General features: G+C 46.6%; 1 protein-coding gene across 1 annotated transcript in view; it reads left to right on the top strand.

Annotated features, from left to right (window-relative positions):
- The window catches only part of ZNF804B (zinc finger protein 804B), an 825,765-nt gene that overhangs the window by 785,265 nt on the left and 17,751 nt on the right, over nt 1–22,749 (top strand). The window contains exon 4 of the mRNA XM_029587048.1: nt 8,954–9,033. Within this exon, the coding sequence (XP_029442908.1) occupies nt 8,954–9,033 (80 nt within the window). The remainder of the gene's footprint in view (nt 1–8,953; nt 9,034–22,749) is intronic.

The following is a 22,749-nucleotide window of genomic DNA, read 5'->3' as shown; positions in this document are numbered from 1 at the left end:
TAAACATGTGGATAAAGGTGAACCGGTAGATGTAGTGTATTTGGATTTTCAGAAGGCATTTGACAAAGTCCCTCATGAGAGGCTTCTACGAAAACTAAAAAGTCATGGGATAGGAGGCGATGTCCTTTCGTGGATTACAAACTGGTTAAAAGACAGGAAACAGAGAGTAGGATTAAATGGTCAATTTTCTCAGTGGAAAAGGGTAAACAGTGGAGTGCCTCAGGGATCTGTACTTGGACCGGTGCTTTTCAATATATATATATATATGATCTGGAAAGGAATACGACGAGTGAGGTTATCAAATTTGCAGATGATACAAAATTATTCAGAGTAGTTAAATCACAAGCAGACTGTGATACATTACAGGAGGACCTTTCAAGACTGGAAGATTGGGCATCCAAATGGCAGATGAAATTTAATGTGGACAAGTGCAAGGTGTTGTATATAGGGAAAAATAACCCTTGCTGTAGTTACATGATGTTAGGTTCCATATTAGGAGCTACCACCCAGGAAAAAGATCTAGGCATCATAGTGGATAATACTTTAAAATTGTCGGCTCAGTGTGCTGCAGCAGTCAAAAAAGCAAATAGAATGTTAGGAATTATTAGGAAGGGAATGGTTAATAGAACGGAAAATGTCATAATGCCTCTGTATTGCTCCATGATGAGACCGCACGTTGAATACTGTGTACAATTCTGGTCGCCGCATCTCAAAAAAGATATAGTTGCGATGGAAAAGGTACAGAGAAGGGCAACCAAAATGATAAAGGGGATGGAACAGCTCCCCTATGAGGAAAGGCTGAAGAGGTTAGGGCTGTTCAGCTTGGAGAAGAGATGGCTGAGGGGGGATATGATAGAGGTCTTTAAGATCATGAGAGGTCTTGAACGAGTAGATGTGACTCGGTTATTTACACTTTCGAATAATAGAAGGTCTAGGGGGCATTCCATGAAGTTAGCAAGTAACACATTTAAGACTAATCGGAGAAAATTCTTTTTCACTCAACGCACAATAAAGCTCTGGAATTTGTTGCCAGAGGAGGTGGTTAGTGCAGTTAGTGTAGCTGGGTTCAAAAAAGGTTTGGATAAGTTCTTGGAGGAGAAGTCCATTAATGGCTATTAATCAATTTTTAATAGGGAATAGCCACTGCTAATAATTGCATCAGTAGCATGGGTTCTTCTTAGTGTTTGGGTAATTGCCAGGTTCTTGTGGCCTGGTTTTGGCCTCTGTTGGAAACAGGATGCTGGGCTTGATGGACCCTTGGTCTGACCCAGCATGGCAATTTCTTATGTTCTTATGTTCTTATGTTCTAAGAGGCAGTCAGCAGTCCAGCAGTGAGATGAGGCTTTACAGTCTTGCATGTGGACGCTCAATGCAAAGAGCTCCTGGCTCTCAGAGAATGAATCCAGTTTCTGTAGGCTAAAATGACAGACCTAGTAATCAAGTCCCTACTCCAGTCTCACAGCCCCTTGTTGCCTTAGAGGATATAGGTCACCTAGAAGAAGAGCATCATCTTGGTGTAGTAGGACATGATCCTGTAAGATACTATCCTCTCAGACGGAGGATGGGTCTGCAAAGGTTTGTGCCCAGGAGGTAAAAGTTAGGACAGCCATCATAGTTAGTGATTTGATCATTAGGGATGTAGATAGCTGTGTGGCTATAGAAGTGAGGATTGCTTGGTAACTTGCCAGACTGGTGTGAAGGAAGCAGACCTTACTTATCACCTAGATATGATCTTAGACTGTGCTAGTGAGGAGTAAGCTAGTAGGGATGTGCAGCCAGAAAGTATTCGTTGGATTTGGGATACATATTCGTCGGGGCCCATATACATTGCATTCGTTCAATGGTGCCCCGATATGTTGATACGTGCATTTGTTTTCCAGTTCCCATTAAAGTCAATGGGGGAAGTATTTGCAGCCTATTTTTGGCTGCAGAATTGGGGTTTTATTATCAATTTTGATGAAACTTCTGGGGAGCAATCATCAGAACAACAAAACAGCTCCAAGGTACTTAGACAGTGGCAAAGTGGCACCAAAGTGGCATGAATAGCCTAAGGTACTTTAAAGGGGCAAAGGAGTACCAAGAGTGGCAAGAAGAGTGCTTTAATAGAGGCACAAGGCAGCAGCGAGAGTGTCAAAAACACACCACAGCTTCAAAAGAGAGCACCAATAACAGATGCATGAACCCTCGAGGGCAGCACGACAGGCAAAGCAGCAAGACAAGTGGCATCAGCATCTTACAGCACAATGAAGGAGGAACATAGCAAGCAGAAAGACTAGCACCAACACACAGAGCAACCATGATAGTGGCCAGAACACCAAAAGGAGTTGAGTGAGTCATCTGGTGTATGGCAGCAAGGCACAGAGGCAGAGGGTAGATACAGGTTGGCTACACCCAGGGAGAGTTCCCTTTCCTTTGTGCAGGAAACGGCTCCCTAGAATGGGTTTGCCCCTAGAGTGGGGTGTTTCCATTGGCATCTAGTGAGCTCTCTCTGGTCTTTTAAAATCTGGTAGAGTTAGCAAATATACAAAAGAGAATTTTCAAGGCTGAGGCGGAGGAGGTTACCATGTAACCAGTGGTTCAATATGTATAAGAGGGTAGATACAGGCCGGCTACACCCGGGGAGAGTTCCCTTTCCTTTGAGCCGGGAACAACTCCCCGGAATGGGTTGGCCCCTAGAGTGGAGCATGGGCCTGAAAAGCGTGGCGACCTGGAGCAGGGTCTCACTGTGTTGTGTTTGCCACAGTCTAAGTACCTTGGAGATCTTTTCTTGTTCTGAACATGAGTCAACAGGTGGTAAGAGATAGGCTACAATAACGGGGAGAGTTCCCGTTCTTTCAGCAGAAAAGGGCTCCTTGGAATGGGTTGGCCCATAGAGTGTAAAGTGGTACAAATTGTTAGGATTTAAGCATTTGCAAACAGATCATGACTTCATAAGCAAGACAGAGGAAGTTTTCTTCTCTACCCTGAAACTAAAGAAAACTGTTTGTTTTATTTAAGGAACCATGCTGTGAAAGATTACTAGTTTGAATTGCCAGAGACTGAGGTTTCCCTTTGCAATGAGGGTTCAGCCATTAGGACTGGACATAAGGCCTGGACGAACAGGCACAGCAGTCGAGGACAGAGGTCAAGCCCAAGTAGGGACATAAGGCCTGGACGGATAGGCTCAGCAGTCGAGGACAGAGGTCAAACCCACGTAGGGACATAAGGCCTGGACGGACAGGCACAGCAGTTGAGGACAGAGGTCAAGCCCACGTAGGGAAATAAGGCCTGGATGGACAGGCACAGCAGTCGAGGACAGAGGTGAATCCTACCTAGGGACATAAGGCCTGGATGGACAGGCACAGCTGTCAAACCCTTGAAGGGACATAAGTCCTGGACAGTGGATGGACAGGCACAGTATTTGAGGTCAGACCCTTGTAGGGACGTACGGCCTGGACAGTGGACGGTCAGGCACAGCGTTTTAGGTCAGGCCCTTGTAGGGATGTACAGCCTGGACAGTGGATGGTCAGGCATAGCGTTTCAGGTCAACACAGCGTTTCAGGTCAATGCAGTGCTTATATTATCTGGAACATAGGAGGTAGTTGGAGCCACTGCAAGGCTTTCAATTGCTTTTATTCATCTTGCCATTCACAGGGAAAATTTGGAAACCCAAGCAAAGGCAGGTTTAGCATTTCCATCAACTCTGGTGCCAGCCTTGAGCGGTGAGGGCTCATGATATCCCCTGTCATTGAAAAGACACTTTCACTGGGCACACTGGTTGGTGGACAAGACAGATATCGCTGAGCCACTTTGGCTAGGTGTGGCCAGACAGTGGACTCATGTGCTCAATATACCAGTGGATCTGTCTGCATATTCTCTGTCGGCTCTGAGAGATACCGTGTCACTGACAGCTGTGCTGTTGTCTCCTTTGCTTGGGTGGGCTGAGAGTCACTCCTGCCAGTTGCTTTCTCTCTCGCCCATCGCACAACAGATGAATCTTTATATGCAACATGCCTTTGGCATTCTGAAGTGGAGGAGGAGGTACTATCTGTCGCTGACAGTGCTGCTCCTGCTTGGGCTAGCAGCACAACTCTCTGAAGTGCCCGCTGCTTGCACCTCTGTTTCACGCCTAATCCGTCTCTGCCTATGGCACTCCTGTTCATGGACTTTTGCTAACAGCTGGTCCTTCACCAATAAGAGACAATTATACTGTAGGGCGAGTTTCCTTTTCACACGTTGATCACAGACTGTGGCGAGCATGTATGTGTTCTGTTCTGTTAAAGGCCTTATTCTCTCTTCCACCTGCTGCTGCAAAACATCCAGACAATGCAGCACCTCAACTGTCATTCCCTCTTCCTGTTTAAAGGCCTCCAAATGTTGAGCCAGGAAATTAACTATAGAAATGATGTCAGCCAAGGTGGCACTTCTGGAACTCAGTTCGTCTGTGACATCCTTGAAGGGCTGCAGGATTTTTACCAGCTGACTCATAACTAACCAATCATGATGCCCTAGGGGATTCTGCACACCTATGTCCATTGTACCAAAATGTTCATGAAGGGCTGTCTGCAGCTCCACTAACATCTCCAGCATCATAAAGGTGGAATTCCACCGGTGGCAATGTCTTGAATGAGATGCTTGTGAGGCATCTCCAAATCAGTCTGCTTTTGTCGGAGAACCTGCCCCGCCTTCACACATCTGTGGAAGTGTGCTGCTATGTTCCTCCACTTCTGTATTAACCTATGCAGGTATTCATTCTCTTTGTCATTGGAATCCAACCCCAGAGCTGACTTCACTACCAGGTGCAGAGTGTGTGCAAAACATCGGATGTTCTTAAAGTGCCCGCCGTTTATTGCCTTAACCATGTTTGCACCATTGTCTGTGACAAAGAACCCTGCCTGAGGATTCCTGTCTTGCTGGTGTAGTTGCCAGCCCTCCAGCATCTGTCTTATGCATGCTAGAATATTGGCTGTGGTATGGGCCTGATCCGTCAGGTGGATGCGCAGTAAAGCCCACCTCCACCTTGATACTTGTTCAGTAATAGAGCTGCTGCTTGCCCCTGTCTCAGCCAGGTCCCACCAGTGTGCTGTCAGGGAGAGGTAAGAGTGTGCAGCATTCATAGCGGTCCAGATATCACAGGTGACATGCACTCTCCCCTCTGCCTTAGCAAGCAGTGCTTGCATGCAACTGCAACACTGCTTGTACAGGCTGGGGATGACCTTTCTGCTAAATGTGGTTGTGGAGGGGACTTTGTAATTTGGAACTACGACCTTCAGAAAATGCTTGAAACCCACATTCTCCACTAACTGCAAGGGCTGGTCATCAAGGGCAATCATTTCCCCAATGCTCCTGGTTACAACTTTTGAGGCTGCCTGCCTCCTACCCCAGGATAGCATTACCGCACTCCACACCATTTCCTCCATGGTGGGTTGTCGCTTCTGCCACATGTCAGGGGGTTGCTGGCCTGCCACCTGACTGCTAGAAGGGGATAAGGGCGTGGGCTGACTCTGCTGCTTTTGAACCACTTTACACTGCTTGGAAGGGGTCCCCTGACTGGTACTGCCACCATCCCCAGATGGCAGTACTCTTGTTGCATGTTGCCTCTTCATATGATGCGTCATGCCAAAATTAGATAGATGTCCCATTTGCTTGCCTCTGCTAATATCCCTGCCACAGTAATTACACCGAGCAAAATGCGGGTCATCCGTCACTTTAAAGTGGCTCCAGATCACAGATGTCTTTCATGATCCTCCCTTCTCTAAAGCCTTGGGGGTGGATGCTGGCACTGGAGCTGAAGTAGTAGGTGCACCCTGAGAAGCAATGCCAGGGACCTCAGTCACCCTCTGTGCCTGCGCTGACTGCTCTTCCTCCTCCTCATCATCAGTTTCATCTCTCCCCTGCTGCACAGAAGTGGAGGCTAAGACAGGACTAACTGATCCTCCTAAAGCTTCATCAGGTATTACTTCTTCCGTTTCTGATGAGAATCCCACACAAGATGATTCTTCATCTGAATCAGAAGCAAACAGTGACTGCGCTACATTGTCAATCCTAAGTGTTAGTTGACACTTCTGTCCCCCTGCTGCTTTTGGGTGTTGACATTTTGTCTGGCATGACTCAGCCTCCCCTTCCCTCACCTCCAAAACTACAGGGTCAGAAACAGGTGGTGGTGATGGCAATGCATCATGGTCAGATTTCATTTTTTTCTGGATGGAACTGCCTGCCCCTCCAAAGAGTTTAGATTGTGACAGGTCCCTTTTTAACTTTAATGGGGGAGTGGCACTAGTGCCTTTTGAAGTGCCTCTTCTGCCAGTCCCAATCACTCGACTACTTCTAGCTTTCCCTGACATTACGGATTTAATGTCACTGCCTAGTGCCTACTGGCTGCCCACTGTCACAGAGCCTTGCTATGCACTAATGTAACATGTGTGGTGTGCACACACACACAGCTTGCATGTAAGCACAAAAGAGGCAGACTGGGGATTTCACTGCACAGACTGTCCCAATAATAAAGTTCAGTCTGTTAAACTATTCACTGCTCACTGTCACAGTGCCTTGCTATGCACTAATGTAAAGTGTGTGGTGAGCACACACCCACAGCTTGCATGTCAGCACAAATGAGGCAGACTGAGGATTTCACTGCACAGACTGTCCCAATAATAAAGTTCAGTCTGTTAAACTACCCACTGCCCACTGTCACAATGCCTTGCTATGCACTAATGTAACATGTGTGGTGTGCACACACACACACAGCTTGCTTGTAAGCACAAAAGAGGCATACTGGGGATTTCACTGCACAGACTGCCCCAATAATAAAGTTCAGTCTGTTAAATTACCCACTGCCCACTGTCACAATGCCTTGCTATGCGCTAATGTAACGTGTGTGGTGTGCACACACACACACACACAGCTTGCTTGTAAGCACAAAAGAGGCAGACTGGGGATTTCACTGCACAGACTGTCCCAATAATAAAGTTCAGTCTGTTAAATTACCCACTGCCCACTGTCACAATGCCTTGCTATGTGCTAATGTAACGTGTGTGGTGTGCATACACACAACCCAGCTTGCTTGTAAGCACAAAAGAGGCAGACTGGGGATTTCACTGCACAGACTGTCCCAATAATAAAGTTCAGTCTGTTAAACTACCCACTGCCCACTGTCACAGTGCCTTGCTATGCACTAATGTAATGTGTGTGATGTGCACACACACACAGCTTGCTTGTAAGCACAAAAGAGGCAGACTGGGGATTTCACTGCATAGACCATCCCAATAATAAAGTTCAGTCTGCTAAACTGCCAGCCCACTGAAGCCCAGTGCACAGAGAGACTGATTGAGTTGAATTAAACAAACTCAGTTTAATAAAGCTGGAATTGTTGACACAGCAGGAAAATCGATGAAATATATTTTCCAATGGAAATTCTAGCAAAATTGAATATATCTCTCCCAGCCACAACACCCAAATGGTGCTTGCTTGCAGCCTAGCCCAGAGGGTGAATGAAACAAAATGGCACTGCTAGCAGCTTCTCTCCCTGGCACAGAGATACTGTCTCAGATCACCTAAATAAACTGCTTAAAAAACAAACAGGACTAGCTGGCACAGGCACTGCAGCCAAATAAAGAATAAATAGCTTTTTTTCCCTACTAACAAGCCTAGCTAGCAATTTAATAGAGATTTCTGAACTCAGATTAGCTCTGAGTGCAGCCTGCTTCCACAGAGACCACCTCCCCATACCACCCCTGCAAAGAAAGTGTGTGGCATGCCACGTGCTCAAGTATATATAGTGCTGGGTCATCAGGAAAATCATCACCGAGCACTGAATGACAGCGCGATTGGCTGCATTCAGTGCATTTTACAAAATGTTATCGCTGATATGCTGCATTCCGGTATCTGTGCCAACCTGTCTGACCCTTTCCTGTGAGTCACTGATGACTCACAGGAAAGGGCTGGTTTTTGGCTCTGGATAACTGAAATGGCGTCCTCCAATTGCAAATGGCAGCGAAGAAAAGTGCACGTGCGCGCCATGCGCCGTGCAACAGATGAAATGGATGATAAGTTATATTCGTGGGTAGTCGCGATACGTTTCGCTTCCCCACGAATATAATGAATAGGGACATATACGTTGCGGATTGCCAATACGTCGAAAATGAATGCACACCTCTATTAGGAGTTACCACCAAGGAAAAAGATCTAGGCATTATCAGTGTGTTGTAATTCTCTTCTCAATGTGAGGTGGCAGTCAAAAAAGCAAACAGAATGTTAGGGATTAAAAGGAATGGAGAATAACACAGAGAATGTCAAAATACATCCGTACTGCTGTATGGTGTGAGCACACCTAGAGTATTGTGTGCATATCTAGTCTTTGCATCTTGAAAAAGATACGGTACTGGAAAAGGTACAGAGAAGAGTGACCAAAATGATAAGAGAAAGGAGCAGCTCCCATATGAGGAAAAGGTTTAGGGCTCTTCAGCTTGGAAAAGAGATGGTTGCGGGGAGATATGATAGAAGTCTATAGAATCATGAATGGAATAGAATGGGTAAATGTGAATCGGTTGTTTACTCTTCAAAAAATAAAAAGACTAGGGACACTCCAAGAAGTTACCAAGCAGTACATGTTCAACAAATCAGAAAATATATTTTTTTCACTTAAATAACCTCTGTGATTCATATGCAGTAAAAGCAGTTAGTGTGGTTTAAAAATGTTTTGGACAAGTTTCTGGAGAAGAAGTCCATAAACAGTTATTAACCAGGGAGACTTGGGGAAAGCCACTGTGCTTATCCCTGGGCATTAGCAGCATAAAATCTATTTACTATTTTCGATAAGGAAGGTAATTGTGACCTGGATTGGCCATTGTTGGAAACAGGATACTGAGCTTGATGGACCTTTGGTCTGATCCAGAATGGCATATCTTATGTTCTTATTGTGATGACCCTTTGGGATCATCACAATAAGGTTCTAGTCTTGAACCCTGTGAGCTAGGATAGGAAAGATAGCGGAGGGAGGAGGGTTTCATTTCTAAACAGCTCCTCCACAGGGGTTGCTGCAATGGCCAACCCCCTGTGCTTATAAAAGCAGGCTGCCTCAATTCGAGAAGCTTTCTGGATTTATACATTAAACACTTTGGCACCGCAGAGTATGAACAAGAAATTAAACATAACATCATTGTTATAAGTGAGTGGCCATTTAATTTCTGCAAATAGTACTCTATTAGGTTACAGTTGGTTAGTAAACATTAAGGTTTTTTTATGGCGGAGTTGCTCATTGGTTAGTTTTAGAACCTCTGGTGACCTATATAAATGGTGATGTCATTAGAAGAGCGATGTTCAATGGGATCGGCTTTAAACATCAGTCGGATGAATGGAAGAATGGCACTGGCAAATCTATTCTATCTAAAAGGTCATCAGACTTTAAAATAATATGACATCCGCTGAAGAAAGGCTTTCCGTTTGAAACATGGCGACATTTGGAGGGTAGTAAGCTTTTTCTTTGTTTTCAATCATTTCAATTCACAGCTATTCACTTACAAATTTTTAAATTGCTGTCATATTTTGTATACTTCAGTTTCATTAACATACAGTGGAAGGAGGTTGCAGGATAATAATTATAAAACCAACTTTTAGTATATTACCCTAGGGTAATGGTAATTATATGAAACTAACAACCCCTTTCTCACAATATTATTAAGTTGCTAAAAATGTAGAAGCGTTGAGTATTTGTTATGATTCGACCCGCGGCAGGAGACACAGGCCACCTCTTCACCTTTTTCTCCCCTTCTCTTGTGGCCCGTATGCAGTGGATTAGTTTCCCTCATGGCAGGAGCTGCGCTACTCCGTTCCCTGTGGCCCAGGGGCCACAACCTACCTCGGGCCCTCCGTGAGGAGAGGACCTGCATCCCCAGACTCGCCTGGCAGCTGGAGCTGCCTGTAATTCTCCTTCAGCGGCAGGGAGTCATCCCTGACTCAGGGGGCTGCCCTGAGACCTTCGTAAGGAGCAATTTCCTTCCTGGAGCTGGTCTCCTGAGGATCTCGGTTTCCAGCTCCTACCTGGCATCCTTGTCTTGGGATCCCATTCCTTGTTCCTGACTCCTTTGATATTCTACGTTCCTGGTCTCTTGTCTTTTTGATGTCTTCAGTATCCTAATGTTCCGCTTCAGCCCAGAGGTTCCGTCTTTCCATCCCTCGTGGTCCATGACCAGTCCGGCAGGGCGTGTAGTGGCCCAGTGGTCGACGACCACCCCAACTGGGGTTTGTAATGTGCTGGTGTGATTCCTCCATCTCCGGAGCCAAGGGTACCCATGTTCCTGTATGTCTCTCCTGGGTCTGGAGTCTTCTGGGCATCTGCTTCATCTGTCCCAGCTGCTCCTCATCGAGTGTCTGCGGTGTCTGTTCTGGATGTCCTGGATCTTTGCCTTGGAGACTCGTCTTCCTCCTTTGATGCTCTGGACTCTGGCTACGCCTAGCCCCCGGCGGGCAGCACTCCGGTGGATAGCCATCACAGCCTCCTCCCCGGCCGTGGGTGTTAGTGCTCTATCTGGAGTCTCCTTCATCTCGGATCGAAGATCTTCCTCGTCCATCTGAGTACCATCTCAGATCTTCACTCTTGTCTGATCTTCTTCATGTTCAGGGTTCCGGACCTTCCCTCCTGTGGTCCGTCTTCAAGTCTAACTTCGGGATACCTTCTTGATACGTCAATCACGCCGGGTTCCCGAGGCTCAGTTCAGGACTGGGCCACCTGGAGATTTGGCCGGTTACCTTCATTTGTCTGTCCTGATGTCTTTCTCCTTGGATTCCAGTCCTTCTCTTCAGTACCTACTGCATCTTGAACTCTAATGTAATTGAGTCGATGCCAGCCTTGCTGCTTCACCTCCAACATGGTCCGTGACCATCCCAGCTGGGATGTGTAGGGCGCATGGCGTTGCAGCCCTCCTTTCAAGTTTACCTCAACGCGGAGGTGGAGGAAGGAGGAGAGAGTCCCGAGTTGGCAGACATCTCAGGGTAAGGCAAACTACCAACCCCGAAGGAACAGCTGGTGCTTGTTTCGGCTCCTATGTCATCTGGAAGGGATACTAGAGGGGCTTTAAAAATGCCCTTCTTGTAAGGCTCTATCGAGGTGGAGGAAGGAGGAGAGAGTCCCGAGTCAGCAGACATCTCGGGGTAAGGCGAGCTACCAACCCTGAAGGAACAGCTGGTGCTTGTTTCAGCTCCTATGTCATCTGGAAGGGTAAAGGGGCTTTAAAAATGTCCTTCTTCCGGCGCGCTGATGAAGCTGCGCGTGCCAAAGGGGCACATGGCTTTGTTTTATCTCCCCTACTCCGACTCAACTTGTGAAGTTTCTTTGTATATTCTATAGACTCTTCAGAACTCTAAAGCCTCCAGAATTTCAATAGGGGATGCAGAAGCAGCACAACAACACCGGTACACAGTTTTGCTTGAACTAACTTTGTGTCTGTTGTTGCACAGACAATGCCACCAAAAAGGAAAGGCAAGGTAAGGGCATACCCCTCCAGTCCAACCTTGCCTATTTGGACAGAGAACTATTTTGCAGTGTTCCGGGTCTACTATTAAAAGTGGGGCAGGAGTACCGGTTGTTAAGGAGACACAAGGAGAATATTCGTTAACTTCGGGAGAAGTGACCCTCAGCCCCCTGGATGACCGTCCACCTCCAGATCAACACCGCGCTCAGACGTAACCCCCGATGTGGGGATTTTGCCTTTAGAGGAGGAGGGAGCGAGGTTGGTAGATATTCTCATACAGACTCCCCTAATGCCAACTGGGGCCGGAGCAGGAGTTTTAAATCTGGAAGGTATTGAACACCAGGAGGTAGAAGGTGAGGTAAAGCCTGGAGATCAATCCCTAAACTTTCCCTGCTCAAATGTGCCATCAAAGAAACCGGAGGTGGTTACTTTAGACTCTCTTTGGGAACAGAACTCAATAATGGTAAGATCCTTTTCAGACTGTTCGCTAAAAATTGATTTACTATCCAAACAATTAGAACAAATGAATAATAACTGTGTAAAAAATTGTAAAGAAATGATGGGACAATTTCATAATGTAGAGAGTGAACGTCAACAGGTAAAGGTTGTACAAGCAACTATAATACAGGATTGTAATTCATTAGGGAGGAGGAATAGCCTAGTGGTCTATGAACCAGGAGACTGAGGTTTGAGTCCTGCTGTTGCTCCTTGTGAACTTGGGCAAGTCACTTTACCCTCTATTGCCTCAGGTACAAAACTTAGATTGTAAGCCCTTTGGGGATAGAGAAATACCTACAGTACCTGAATGTAAACCAATGTGATATCTGAGATCAAATGTCGGTATATAAATTTAAAAAAATAAATAGGAAAGTAGAGGTTATTGAAAATGCCCTAAGACATTTAAATCTTTGTCTATTGAATTTCCCTAGGGTAATGGGAGAAATTCCATGAGCTATTTTAAAAAGATATTTCCTAGAGGTTTGGGGTTATTCAGTGAAAACAGCTCCCCCCTTAGATAAAGTGTATTTCCTTCCTACTAGGGCTAGTCCACAAAGACAAGAAGTGTAGGTGAATTTAGAAAATCTAACCGATTTTCTAGAAACCTCAACTTCGTCCTATAAAATTGTGGAAAGAGCCACTTTACTTTTTTTGGGATGTGAATCATTTTTGAACGATTAAAATTATCGTCAGATAATTTTAAAATCGTCCAAAATCGTTAGATACGTGATACAATACAAATGCCCCCGATTTATCATCAGGGGCATTTGTATTGTATCGTTAAATAGGGCGCGGGAAAACCGGCACACCAAAAAAACCCTAAAACCCACCCGAACCTTTAAAACAAATCCCCCACCCTCCCGAACCCCCCCCCCAAATGTTTTAAATTACCTGGGGTCCAGTGGGGGGGGGGTCCTGACGCGATCTCCTCCCGCTCTCTGGCCACCGCTGCGTTGAGAAATGGCGCCAGTGGCCCTTTGCCCTTATCATGTGACAGGGGAAAGGTAGCACCGGCGCCATTTTGTTTCCTGGCTCCCAACGTCACGCGTGCGGGAAATCACCCCCGGACCCCCGCTGGACCCCCAGGGACTTTTGGCCAGCTTGGGGGGGGCCTCCTGACCCCCACAAGACTTGCCAAAAGTCCAGCGTGGGTCCGGGAGCGACCTCCTGCACGCGGGCCGTATTGCCAATCTTCAAAATGGCGCCGGCGCTACCTTTGCCCTCACTATGTCATACGGGTGACGTCTATTACTTATCTCCTTTTATACTGTAGAGTAGCTAAGTGATGTTATGCAAACATACTTTAAGAAAATAGACATCCTCTTTACGGGCCAAAAAATAAGAACGTTTCAGGATATAACAAAAACCACACAACAGAGAAGGAAAAGCTTTACTGCACTTCGTCAAGAAGCATTATCCTTAGGGATGACATTCCATTTAAGATTCCCATGTAAGTGTGTAATTAAAAAAGATAAGGATAGTTGTGTATTTTTTCAGTTTGAACAATTGAAAAGTTTCTTAGAATCCCAAAGAGTTTTGTTACAAGTTAACAAGGTCTAATATATAAGATCATCATAATAGTAATAAGTAGTAGTATTTTAGTTGTGCTTTTTCCTTTTTTTTAATATTTCCTATAATTTCTCCTAAATTGTCATGAAAAATCCCCTATTGCTTGAGGTCTATAGGGTTGTCTTTACTTGTTTTTGTTTCTACTATTTTTTCTTTATAAAAAAAAGTGTTTCTGATGTATAAGATACCATATTATCTGTTACAAAGATTATACTTTGTTAAAGTTTTAAAAACTGAATAAAGATTAAATTAAAAAAAAAAGTTTACCTCAATGCCTGCCTTGAGTCTTCATCTGAATCCTTGTCCTTTGTCTTGTCCTCATCTGCCTTGTCCTCTGTCCGACCTACTGCTTCCCACCGCTCCCTAGCGGCAGTCCAAAAGAGCTTGGCACGGTCAGAGGACCATTCAGAGACCACCATTCCATTGGTGGTCTCAAGGAAGTGTGCAGGTTCGGTCAAGGTTCAGGGTAAGGACGTTTCACCACAAGGGTACACATTTTGTCCATCACAGTGCAATAGTATTTAAATAACAATACAAAAAATGTTTAAGAAGTGTGTTTAAAGCTTTATTTAGCAAGAGCATTGGTAGGTGATTGGAGTATTCCAGAATTTTGGTTTATAGATATATGGTATATCACCTAGAGTGGTGGACTTTTGGAGGTGTGTCATGTAGATTGCCACAAATTGGAATCCTGGAATCATATTTTCAGTTTCACTGAAGCACAAGTAGCAGATATCTTGAAAGAATAGTCCTTATTTCCAGAGACAAACATAACTAACCAAGATTCAGCATGGGAGGAATATATGCGACTCAATAAAAAAATATAAGGGCAGAATTGCATCGTGCCACAATAATAGAATACATCAAAGAACCGATGTTGTTCAATAACGACACTTGAGTTCATAACACCTGGGTTGCAATACTTAATAAATGCTCATTAGATTTAATGCTATTGATATTTGGACGAGTGAAAAAATGTGTAGTGAATTATCAACACAGATCCAATTGATTACAGAGAATATTTAAAAAGAATTAAATCAAACAGAATTTGATGAAAAATTGAGTGAATTTCAAACTACATTACATCAATTTCGGATGACAATCAAAAATGGGAAAATCAATAAATTGAAAAGAGATCAAGCGGATTACAAACTGGAATGGGTATATAATTGGATGGGTAATAAAACCCAAGGTAAACAAGTTACGTTCAATTTTCTTCTAATGACAATTCCAGTGGGTCAGGTGAGGCCGAAGATACTGCACCAGCATTACCTAGTGAAACAAGCATTTGAGGCAATTTTTTGGAAGGTCATCAATCAAGACGAGGGATGTGCCACACGTATCGAGTGTGTTATCAATCGGCTCTGAAGGTGACAACAGCGTTTTTCCACTATCGAGACCCAGAGTTTACTTTTGGTGAAAGTGATGCACTTTGCACTGCACAGACTGGCAAAATTTTGCATTGCTCAGAGCTTATATATACAACACTTTGTTGAAGACATAGTACTCATTCATGCAAATACCCCTGATGCAGCCCAATTGAAAGAGGGCAAAACTCGGCTGGAGTTGGGCTCATTTGCATACATTGGTTTCTACATAATAAAATTTTACAAGATTGGACATCTGGTTGCTTACTGTGTACTGTTGCTCTCACGGCTTTATCAAGCAACCTTCCTTGCTGCTTTTTCAGTTATACACAAACATGCCACAACTTAGTGCTTTGAAAATTGTTCAAAGGAACTTGCAAAACTGATCAGTACCTCAGCAGATATCATCAGAGTTCCTGGTAGACGTGACAGAGATTGTACTGTAGGGATGTGCATTTGTTTCATTCGTTTAATTCATTTCATACTTTTCCTATTACATGTCAATTAGATGTGCATTCGTTTCATATGTTTCATATTACATGCTTGTATAGGAAACGTATGAAACGAATGCACATTCCTATTGTACTGTTTAACAACTTTTTTCTATTTGGCCAACAGTTTTACCATAAAGTGCATGGGATACCCATGCAGTCCCCATTAGCACCATCTGTGGACAATTTATATGTTGCCAATTTTGAAGAACTGTTCATTTATAGCTCTACTAACAGTTAAGCCCGTAATAATGGGCTACATTTAAAAAAATTTTCTGGTCCATTTCCTTCCCACTCATTCTCCTTCCCACTCCCTCCCCCTCATTCTCCCTCCCCCCTCTAGTCTCCCACCCACTCCCTCTCACCTCCCTCCTCTAGTCTCCCTCCCTTTCACCTTCCCCCTCCACTCACTCTCACCTTCCCCCTCCCCTTACTCTCTCCACCCTCCCCCTCCCCTCAGTCACTCCCCCCTCCCCTCACTCTCTCCTCCCTCCCCCTCCCCTCAGTCACTCCCTCCTCCCCCCAGTCACTCCCCTCACCTCACTCTCTCCTCCCTCCCCCCTCCCCTCAGTCACTCCCCTCCTCCCCTCAGTCACTCCCCTCATCTCCCTCACTCCTCCCTCCACCCTCCCCTCAGTCACTCCCCCTCTCTCAACCCCCTCCCCTTTCAGCTCATCCACAACCCCTTCCCTCGGATGGCGCAGATGGAAGATCTCCGGGGGGGGGTTCCCTCCCTCGCGCATGCTGCTGCCGCCACTACTGATCCTCGCTGCCGCTGCTCCGCCGCTCCCGCCGCCACTACTGCTCCTCGTCGCCGCTCTTCACCGTTGCCGCCGCTACTGCTCCTTGCCGCTGCCACTACTGCTCCTCCCAGTGCCATTTTTTTTCAGGCACGCTCCGCTCTGACCGACGTGCTCGCCCGCACATGCACGGTACAGCTGCTCTCTACTGCGCATTTGCGACATGTCTGTCAGGGCTCCTTTATCTAGTAGATATGGTGGCAGCATATAGAGGGCTGGTTTTGATTTAAGATGATATCTTTATGATATGAACCAATTCTGAAGCACAATTGAAGGAGTTTCTTTGATGGATTAATACTATAGATAGCCACCTTCAATTTACAGCACAGTATTCAAATCATAAAGTTACTTTTTTGGACATGGATGTTTCATTTAATAATGGTCAATTTCAGACTAAAGTGTATCGCAAACCCACCGACAGGAACAACCTTTTAAAGTTCCATAGTCATCATGCACGCAGCTTTAAAATGGGGTTACCAGTTAGCCAGTATTTTTGTATTAGAAGGATGTGTTCAAACATATCAGAATTTGAGAAAGAGGCTGAGATACTTAAGGCAAAATTTTGCATTAGAGGGTAGGGATGTGAATCATTTTTTGACGATTTAAAATATCGTCCGATATATTTTAAATCGTCAAAAAATCGTTAGGGCCACGATACAATACCAATTCCCCCGATTTATCGTTAAAAAATCGTAAATCGGGGGAAGGGGGAGGGCAGGAAAACCGGCACACTAAAACCCCCTAAAACCCACCCCCGACCCTTTAAATTAAATCCCCCACCCTCCAGAACCCCATCCCCAATGCTTTAAATTACCTGGGGATCCGGCGGTGGTCCAGAATGGCGGCGGTCCGGAACGGCCCCCTCAATAGAATCGTGTTGTCTTCAGCCGGCGCCATTTTTCAAAATGGCCGCCGCAAAATGGCGGCGGCCATAGACAAAAACGATTCGACGGAGGAGGTCGTTCCGGACCCCCGCTGGACTTTTGGCAAGTCTTGTGGGGGTCAGGAGGCCCCCCCAAGCTGGCCAAAAGTTTCCTGGGAGTCCAGCGGGGTTCCGGGAGCGATTTCTTGCCGCGAATCGTTTTCGTACGGAAAATGGCGCCGGCAGGAGATCGACTGCAGGAGGTCGTTCAGCGGGGGTTCCGGACCGCCGCTGAACGACCTCCTGCACTCGATCTCCTGCCGGCGCCATTTTCCGTACGAAAACGATTCGCGGCAAGAAATCACTCCCGGAACCCCGCTGGACTCCCAGGAAACTTTTGGCCAGCTTGGGGGGGCCTCCTGACCCCCACAAGACTTGCCAAAAGTCCAGCGGGGGTCCGGAACGACCTCCTCCGTCGAATCGTTTTTGTCTATGGCCGCCGCCATTTTGCGGCGGCCATTTTGAAAAATGGCGCCGGCTGAAGACAACACGATTCTATTGAGGGGGCCGTTCCGGTCCGCCGCCGTTCTGGACCACCGCCGGATCCCCAGGTAATTTAAAGCATTTGGGGGGGGGGTTCGGGAGGGTGGGGGATTTAATTTAAAGGGTCGGGGTGGGTTTTAGGGGGGTTTAGTGTGCCGGCTCATGATTTTAACGATTTTTCACGATAGTTTACACACCCAAACGGCAACAATACGATTCCCTCCCCCTCCCAGCCGAAATCAATCGTTAAGACGATCGAGGACACGATTCACATCTCTATTAGAGGGTATCCCAATAAAGCAATTCAGAGAGCTTATAAAAGGGCTAAATATAGTGACAGACAACAATTATTACAATATAAACCAATGAAGGAACATTCCCAGTTAAGTTGTGTTTTAAAGCTAACAACAGCTGCTATGACTATTGCCACCGCAATTAAAAAGCTTTGGCATATACTAGCGTTGCATGAAATATTTAAAGAACCAACTTCAATAGGTATGTCTAGAGGTTTGAATATCCGGGACAAAGTGGTTCATGCACAATTGAGAGATCAGGTTGATCCTACTAGACAACAGGAACACTTTGAGCATGGACAATGTAGTTGGTGCAAGCATACTATACTATAATCAGCAAAGTATGGCAAGGACCCACAATGGGATACAGAATCATTAGAAAGTCTTCTGCTAACTGTTCTTCAACTAATATCATTTATGCCATATTCTGCCTGTCTCCAAAAATATATGTGGGATGTACAACATGATCGATAAGAGTATGATTGGTAGCATACAAATTGCGGTTCGACACAGTTAAATTAACAGCACCTATAGTCCAGCATTTGATAGATGTGGGGCATAATTTCACTGATTTGAAATGGACTATTATTGAACAGATCCACTTTTTATCTCGTGGAGGTAACATGGAGGCTCATTTGAATTATCGAGAATCTTTCTGGATTTATACATTAAACTCTTCGGCACCGTGGGCTATGAACGAAGAATTAAACTTAACGTCATTGTTATGTGAGTGGCCATTTGATTTCTGCAAATAGTACTCTATTAGGTTACAGTTGGTTAGTAACCATTAAGGTTTTTTTTATGGTGGAGTTGCTCATTAGTTTTTTTTATGGTGGAGTTGCTCATTAGTTAGTAGGGATGTGAATCGTTTTTTGACGATTTAAAATATCATCCGATATATTTTAAATCGTCAAAAATCGTTAGAGGCGATATATAATAGGAATTCCCCTGATTTATCGTCAAAAATCGTAAATCGGAGGAAGGGGGAGGGGAAGGGGGAGGGCGGAAAAACCGGCACACTAAAACAACCCTAAAACCCACCCCGACCCTTTAAAATAAATCCCCCACCCTCTCGAACCCCCCCAAAATGCTTTAAATTACCTGGGGTCCAGTGGGGAGATCCCGGTGTAATCTTCCACTCTCGGGCCACGTCTGCGTTAATGGCGCCGGCACTATTTCGGTTCCTGTCCCCCGACGTCAAGAGCGCAGAAGATCGCTCCCGGACCCCCGCTGGACCCCCAGGGACTTTTGGCCAGCTTGGGGGGCCTCCTGACCCCCACAAGACTTGCCAAAAGTCCAGCGGGGGTCCGGAACGACCTCCTGCAGTCGAATTGTGTTGCCGTACGGCCGGCGCCATTTTGCACAAAATTTTGCACAAAATGGCGCCGGCCGTACAGCAACACGATTCGACTGCAGGAGATCGTTCCGGACACCCGCTGGACTTTTGGCAAGTCTTGTGGGGGTCAGGAGGCCCCCCCAAGCTGGCCAAAAGTCCCTGGGGGTCCAGCGGGGGTCCGGGAGCGATCTCCTACGCTCCTGACGTCGGGGGACAAAAAACAAAATGGCGCCGGCGCTACCTTTGCCCTGTCATATGACAGGGCAAAGGTAGCGCCGGCGCCATTTCTACAACGCACCAGAGGCCCGAGAGTAAAAGATCACACTGGGACCCCCCCTCTGGACCCCAGGTAATTTAAGGCATTTTGGGGGGGTTCGGGAGGGTGGGGGATTTATTTTAAAGAGTCGGGGTGGGTTTTAAGGTTGTTTTAGTGTGCCGGTTTTCCCGGCACACTACTACCCCTAACTAATCAAGCTAGATATTTCACTTGGATGCAGCTCCATCACTGCTTTCTACATTAATGGTGGGGGTGGAAGGGAAATAGAACCAAGAGCTAAGAGAAACAGATAAGTATGAGAGAAAAAAATGTGTGAAGCTTGCTGGGCAGACTGGATGGGCCGTTTGGTCTTCTTCTGCCGTCATTTCTATGTTTCTATGTTTCTAGTCATTTGATTATCTGAAAGAGTAAAATAACCAATTCACATTTTCCTGTTCTAGTCTTCTCATGATTGTATAGACCTCTATTATATCCCCCCTCAGCCGGCTCTTCTCCAAACTGAGCAGTCCTAACCACTTTAGCCTTTCCTCAAAGGGGAGCCTATCCATTCCCTTTATCATTTTTCTCACTCTTCTCTTTACCTTCTCCAGTGCAATTATATCTTTTTTGAGATGCGGTAACCAGAATTGCACATAGTACTCTAGGTGTGATCTAACCATGGACCGATACAGAGGCATTATGACATTCTATATTTTATTCATCATTCCCTTCCTAATAATTCCTAACATTCTATTTGCTTTTTTGACTGCTGCCACACACTGAGCTGACAATTTCAATGTATTATCCATTATGATGCCTAGATATTTTTTCTGGATGGTAACTCCTAATATGGAATCTAACATCATGCAACTACAGCACGGGTTATTTTTTTCCTTATATGCATCACTGTGAACTTGTTCACATTAAATTTCATCTGTCATTATGATGCCAAATCTTCCAGTCTCAAAAGGTCCTCTTGTAATTTATCACAAGAGGATTTAATAACTGAAAAATTTTGTGTCTTCTGCACATTTGATCACCTCACTCACTGTATCCATTTCCAGATCATTTATGTTAGACACTGTGGGTCGCCGCTGCCGGCTCTCCTCACCTCCTCTCTGGACATCGGCACCCATGTGATGGCAGGGAGTCGCAGCAAGCCTCGGGCATCCTCCACTCCCGCGGGCTCTGCCACTGAATCTGTGCAGCACTCTGCGGTGGGCTGGCCGATTCCCAACTGCCTCTTCGAAGCATCTAACCGCAGATCAACTTCCCCAGCAAACCACTTCGGGCAGGGCCCTTCCTAGGTGTGTGGCCACGCCTCCTGAAAACATTTAAAGGGCCAGCGCCGTCTTGAGGCAGTTCAGCCCCCTGGATGACGTCAGGAGCCTGGGACTTCTTATAGAAGCCTCCTCTTCCTGTTCCTCGACTTGGCAACAAATCTGCTTCACTCTGGTGGAGTCTTCTGAGCTGCGTTGGTGTCTTGCTTCCTGTTCCTGCCTTCTGAGTCCTGTTCCTGCTCCAGCTCCCATTCTTTGGTTCCTCCGGATGGATCTTCTGTCTTCGACCTTGGACTGGCTATCGGTGACTTCTGGCTTCTGACCTCAGTCTGGCTTTCGGTGATTCTTCTGGCTTCGACCTCAAGCTGGCTATCAGCGACTCTCTGTCTTTTGACCTCAGACTGGCTTTCGGTGATTCTTCAGGCTTCGACCTCGGACTGGCTATTGGCGACTATCTGGCTTCTGACTCTGGACTGGCTATCAGCGATCCTCTGGCTTCTGATCATGGACTGACTTTGTTGACTCTTCCAGCTGTGAATCCACCGTCTTAAAAGGGGCCCACCTAAGACCAGCCAGCCCTATGCATCCAAAGGCTCAACCTGCGGGGAATGGGGCTGCTTTGGTGATGCTCCAGTCGGCCCCTGCGTCAGCCCAGCCTCACCTCCCGACGGTGGGGACCTGTGGGGGTTCGCCCTCTTAGGTAGCACCAACTCCTCCTCGGGCAAGGAGTCCACACCCTTCGTCATCTCCACAACAGACTAGGGATGTGCAGAGGGATGCCATATGTTGCATTCAGGATTCGGATTCGTCGGGGGGCAGATACGTTGCATTCGGCCTTATGGCGCCCCAATACGTTAATACGTCGATTTCTATTTGTTTCCCCGCTAAAATTAAATTAACTACAACCCCCCACCCTCCTGACCCCCCTAAGACTTATCAAAACTCCCTGGTGGTCCAGCGGGGGGTCCGGGAGCCATCCCCTGCACTCTCACCCTCAGCTGCTGATTTCAAAATGGCGCCAATAGCCTTTGACCTACTATATCACAGGGGCTACCGGTGCCATTGGTCAGCTCCTGTCACATGGCCATCGGCGCCATCTTGTGCACCTACCATGTGACAGGGGCTGACCAATGGCACCGGTAGCCCCTGTGACATAGTAAGGGCAAAGACTATTGGTGACATTTTGATTACTGGCAGCCAATGGCCTGAGTGCAGGAGATCACTCCCGGACCCCTGCTGGACCACCAGGGACTTTTGGCAAGTCTTGGGGGACCCTGCTAACCCCCACAAGACTTGACAAAAGTCCAGCGGGGGTCCGGGAGCCACCTCCTGCACTCGGGCCATTGCCTGCCATTATTCAAAATGGTGCCGATAGCCTTTGCCCACACACTATGTCATTGGGCCGACCGTCGGCCCCTGTGACATAGTGAGGGCAAAGGCTATCGACTGCCAGTATTCAAAATGGCACCGATAGCCTTTGCCCTCACTATGTCACAGGGGCTGACGATTGGCCCTGTGACATATTGTGGGCAAAGGCTATCGGCACCATTTTGAATAATGGCAGGTGATGGCCCGAGTGCAGGAGGTCACGCCCAGACCCCGCTGGACTTTTGGAAAGTCTTGTGGGGGTCAGCAGGGTCCCCCAATACTTGCCAAAAGTCCCTGGTGGTCCGGGAGCCATCTTCTGCACTCAGGCCATCGGCTGCCAGTAATCAAAATGGCACCGACAGCCTTTGCCCTTACTATGTCACAGGGTCTACCGGTGCCATTGGTCAGCCCCTGTCACATGGTAGGAGCACAAGATGGCGCCGGCCATCCATGTGACAGGGGCTGACCAATGGCACCGTTAGCCCCTGTGACATGGTAGGTCAAAGGCTATCAGCGCCATTTTGAAACCGGCAGCCCAGGGTGTGGTGCAGGAGATGGCTCCCGGACCCCCCGCTGGATCACCAGGGAGTTTTGGTAAGTCTTGGGGGGGTCAGGAGGGAGGGGGGTTTGTTTAAATTG

Source organism: Rhinatrema bivittatum, chromosome 2, assembly GCF_901001135.1.
Source record: "Rhinatrema bivittatum chromosome 2, aRhiBiv1.1, whole genome shotgun sequence".
In the NCBI taxonomy this organism is placed as follows: domain Eukaryota; kingdom Metazoa; phylum Chordata; class Amphibia; order Gymnophiona; family Rhinatrematidae; genus Rhinatrema; species Rhinatrema bivittatum.
This window is presented reverse-complemented; position numbering and strand designations above follow the sequence as displayed.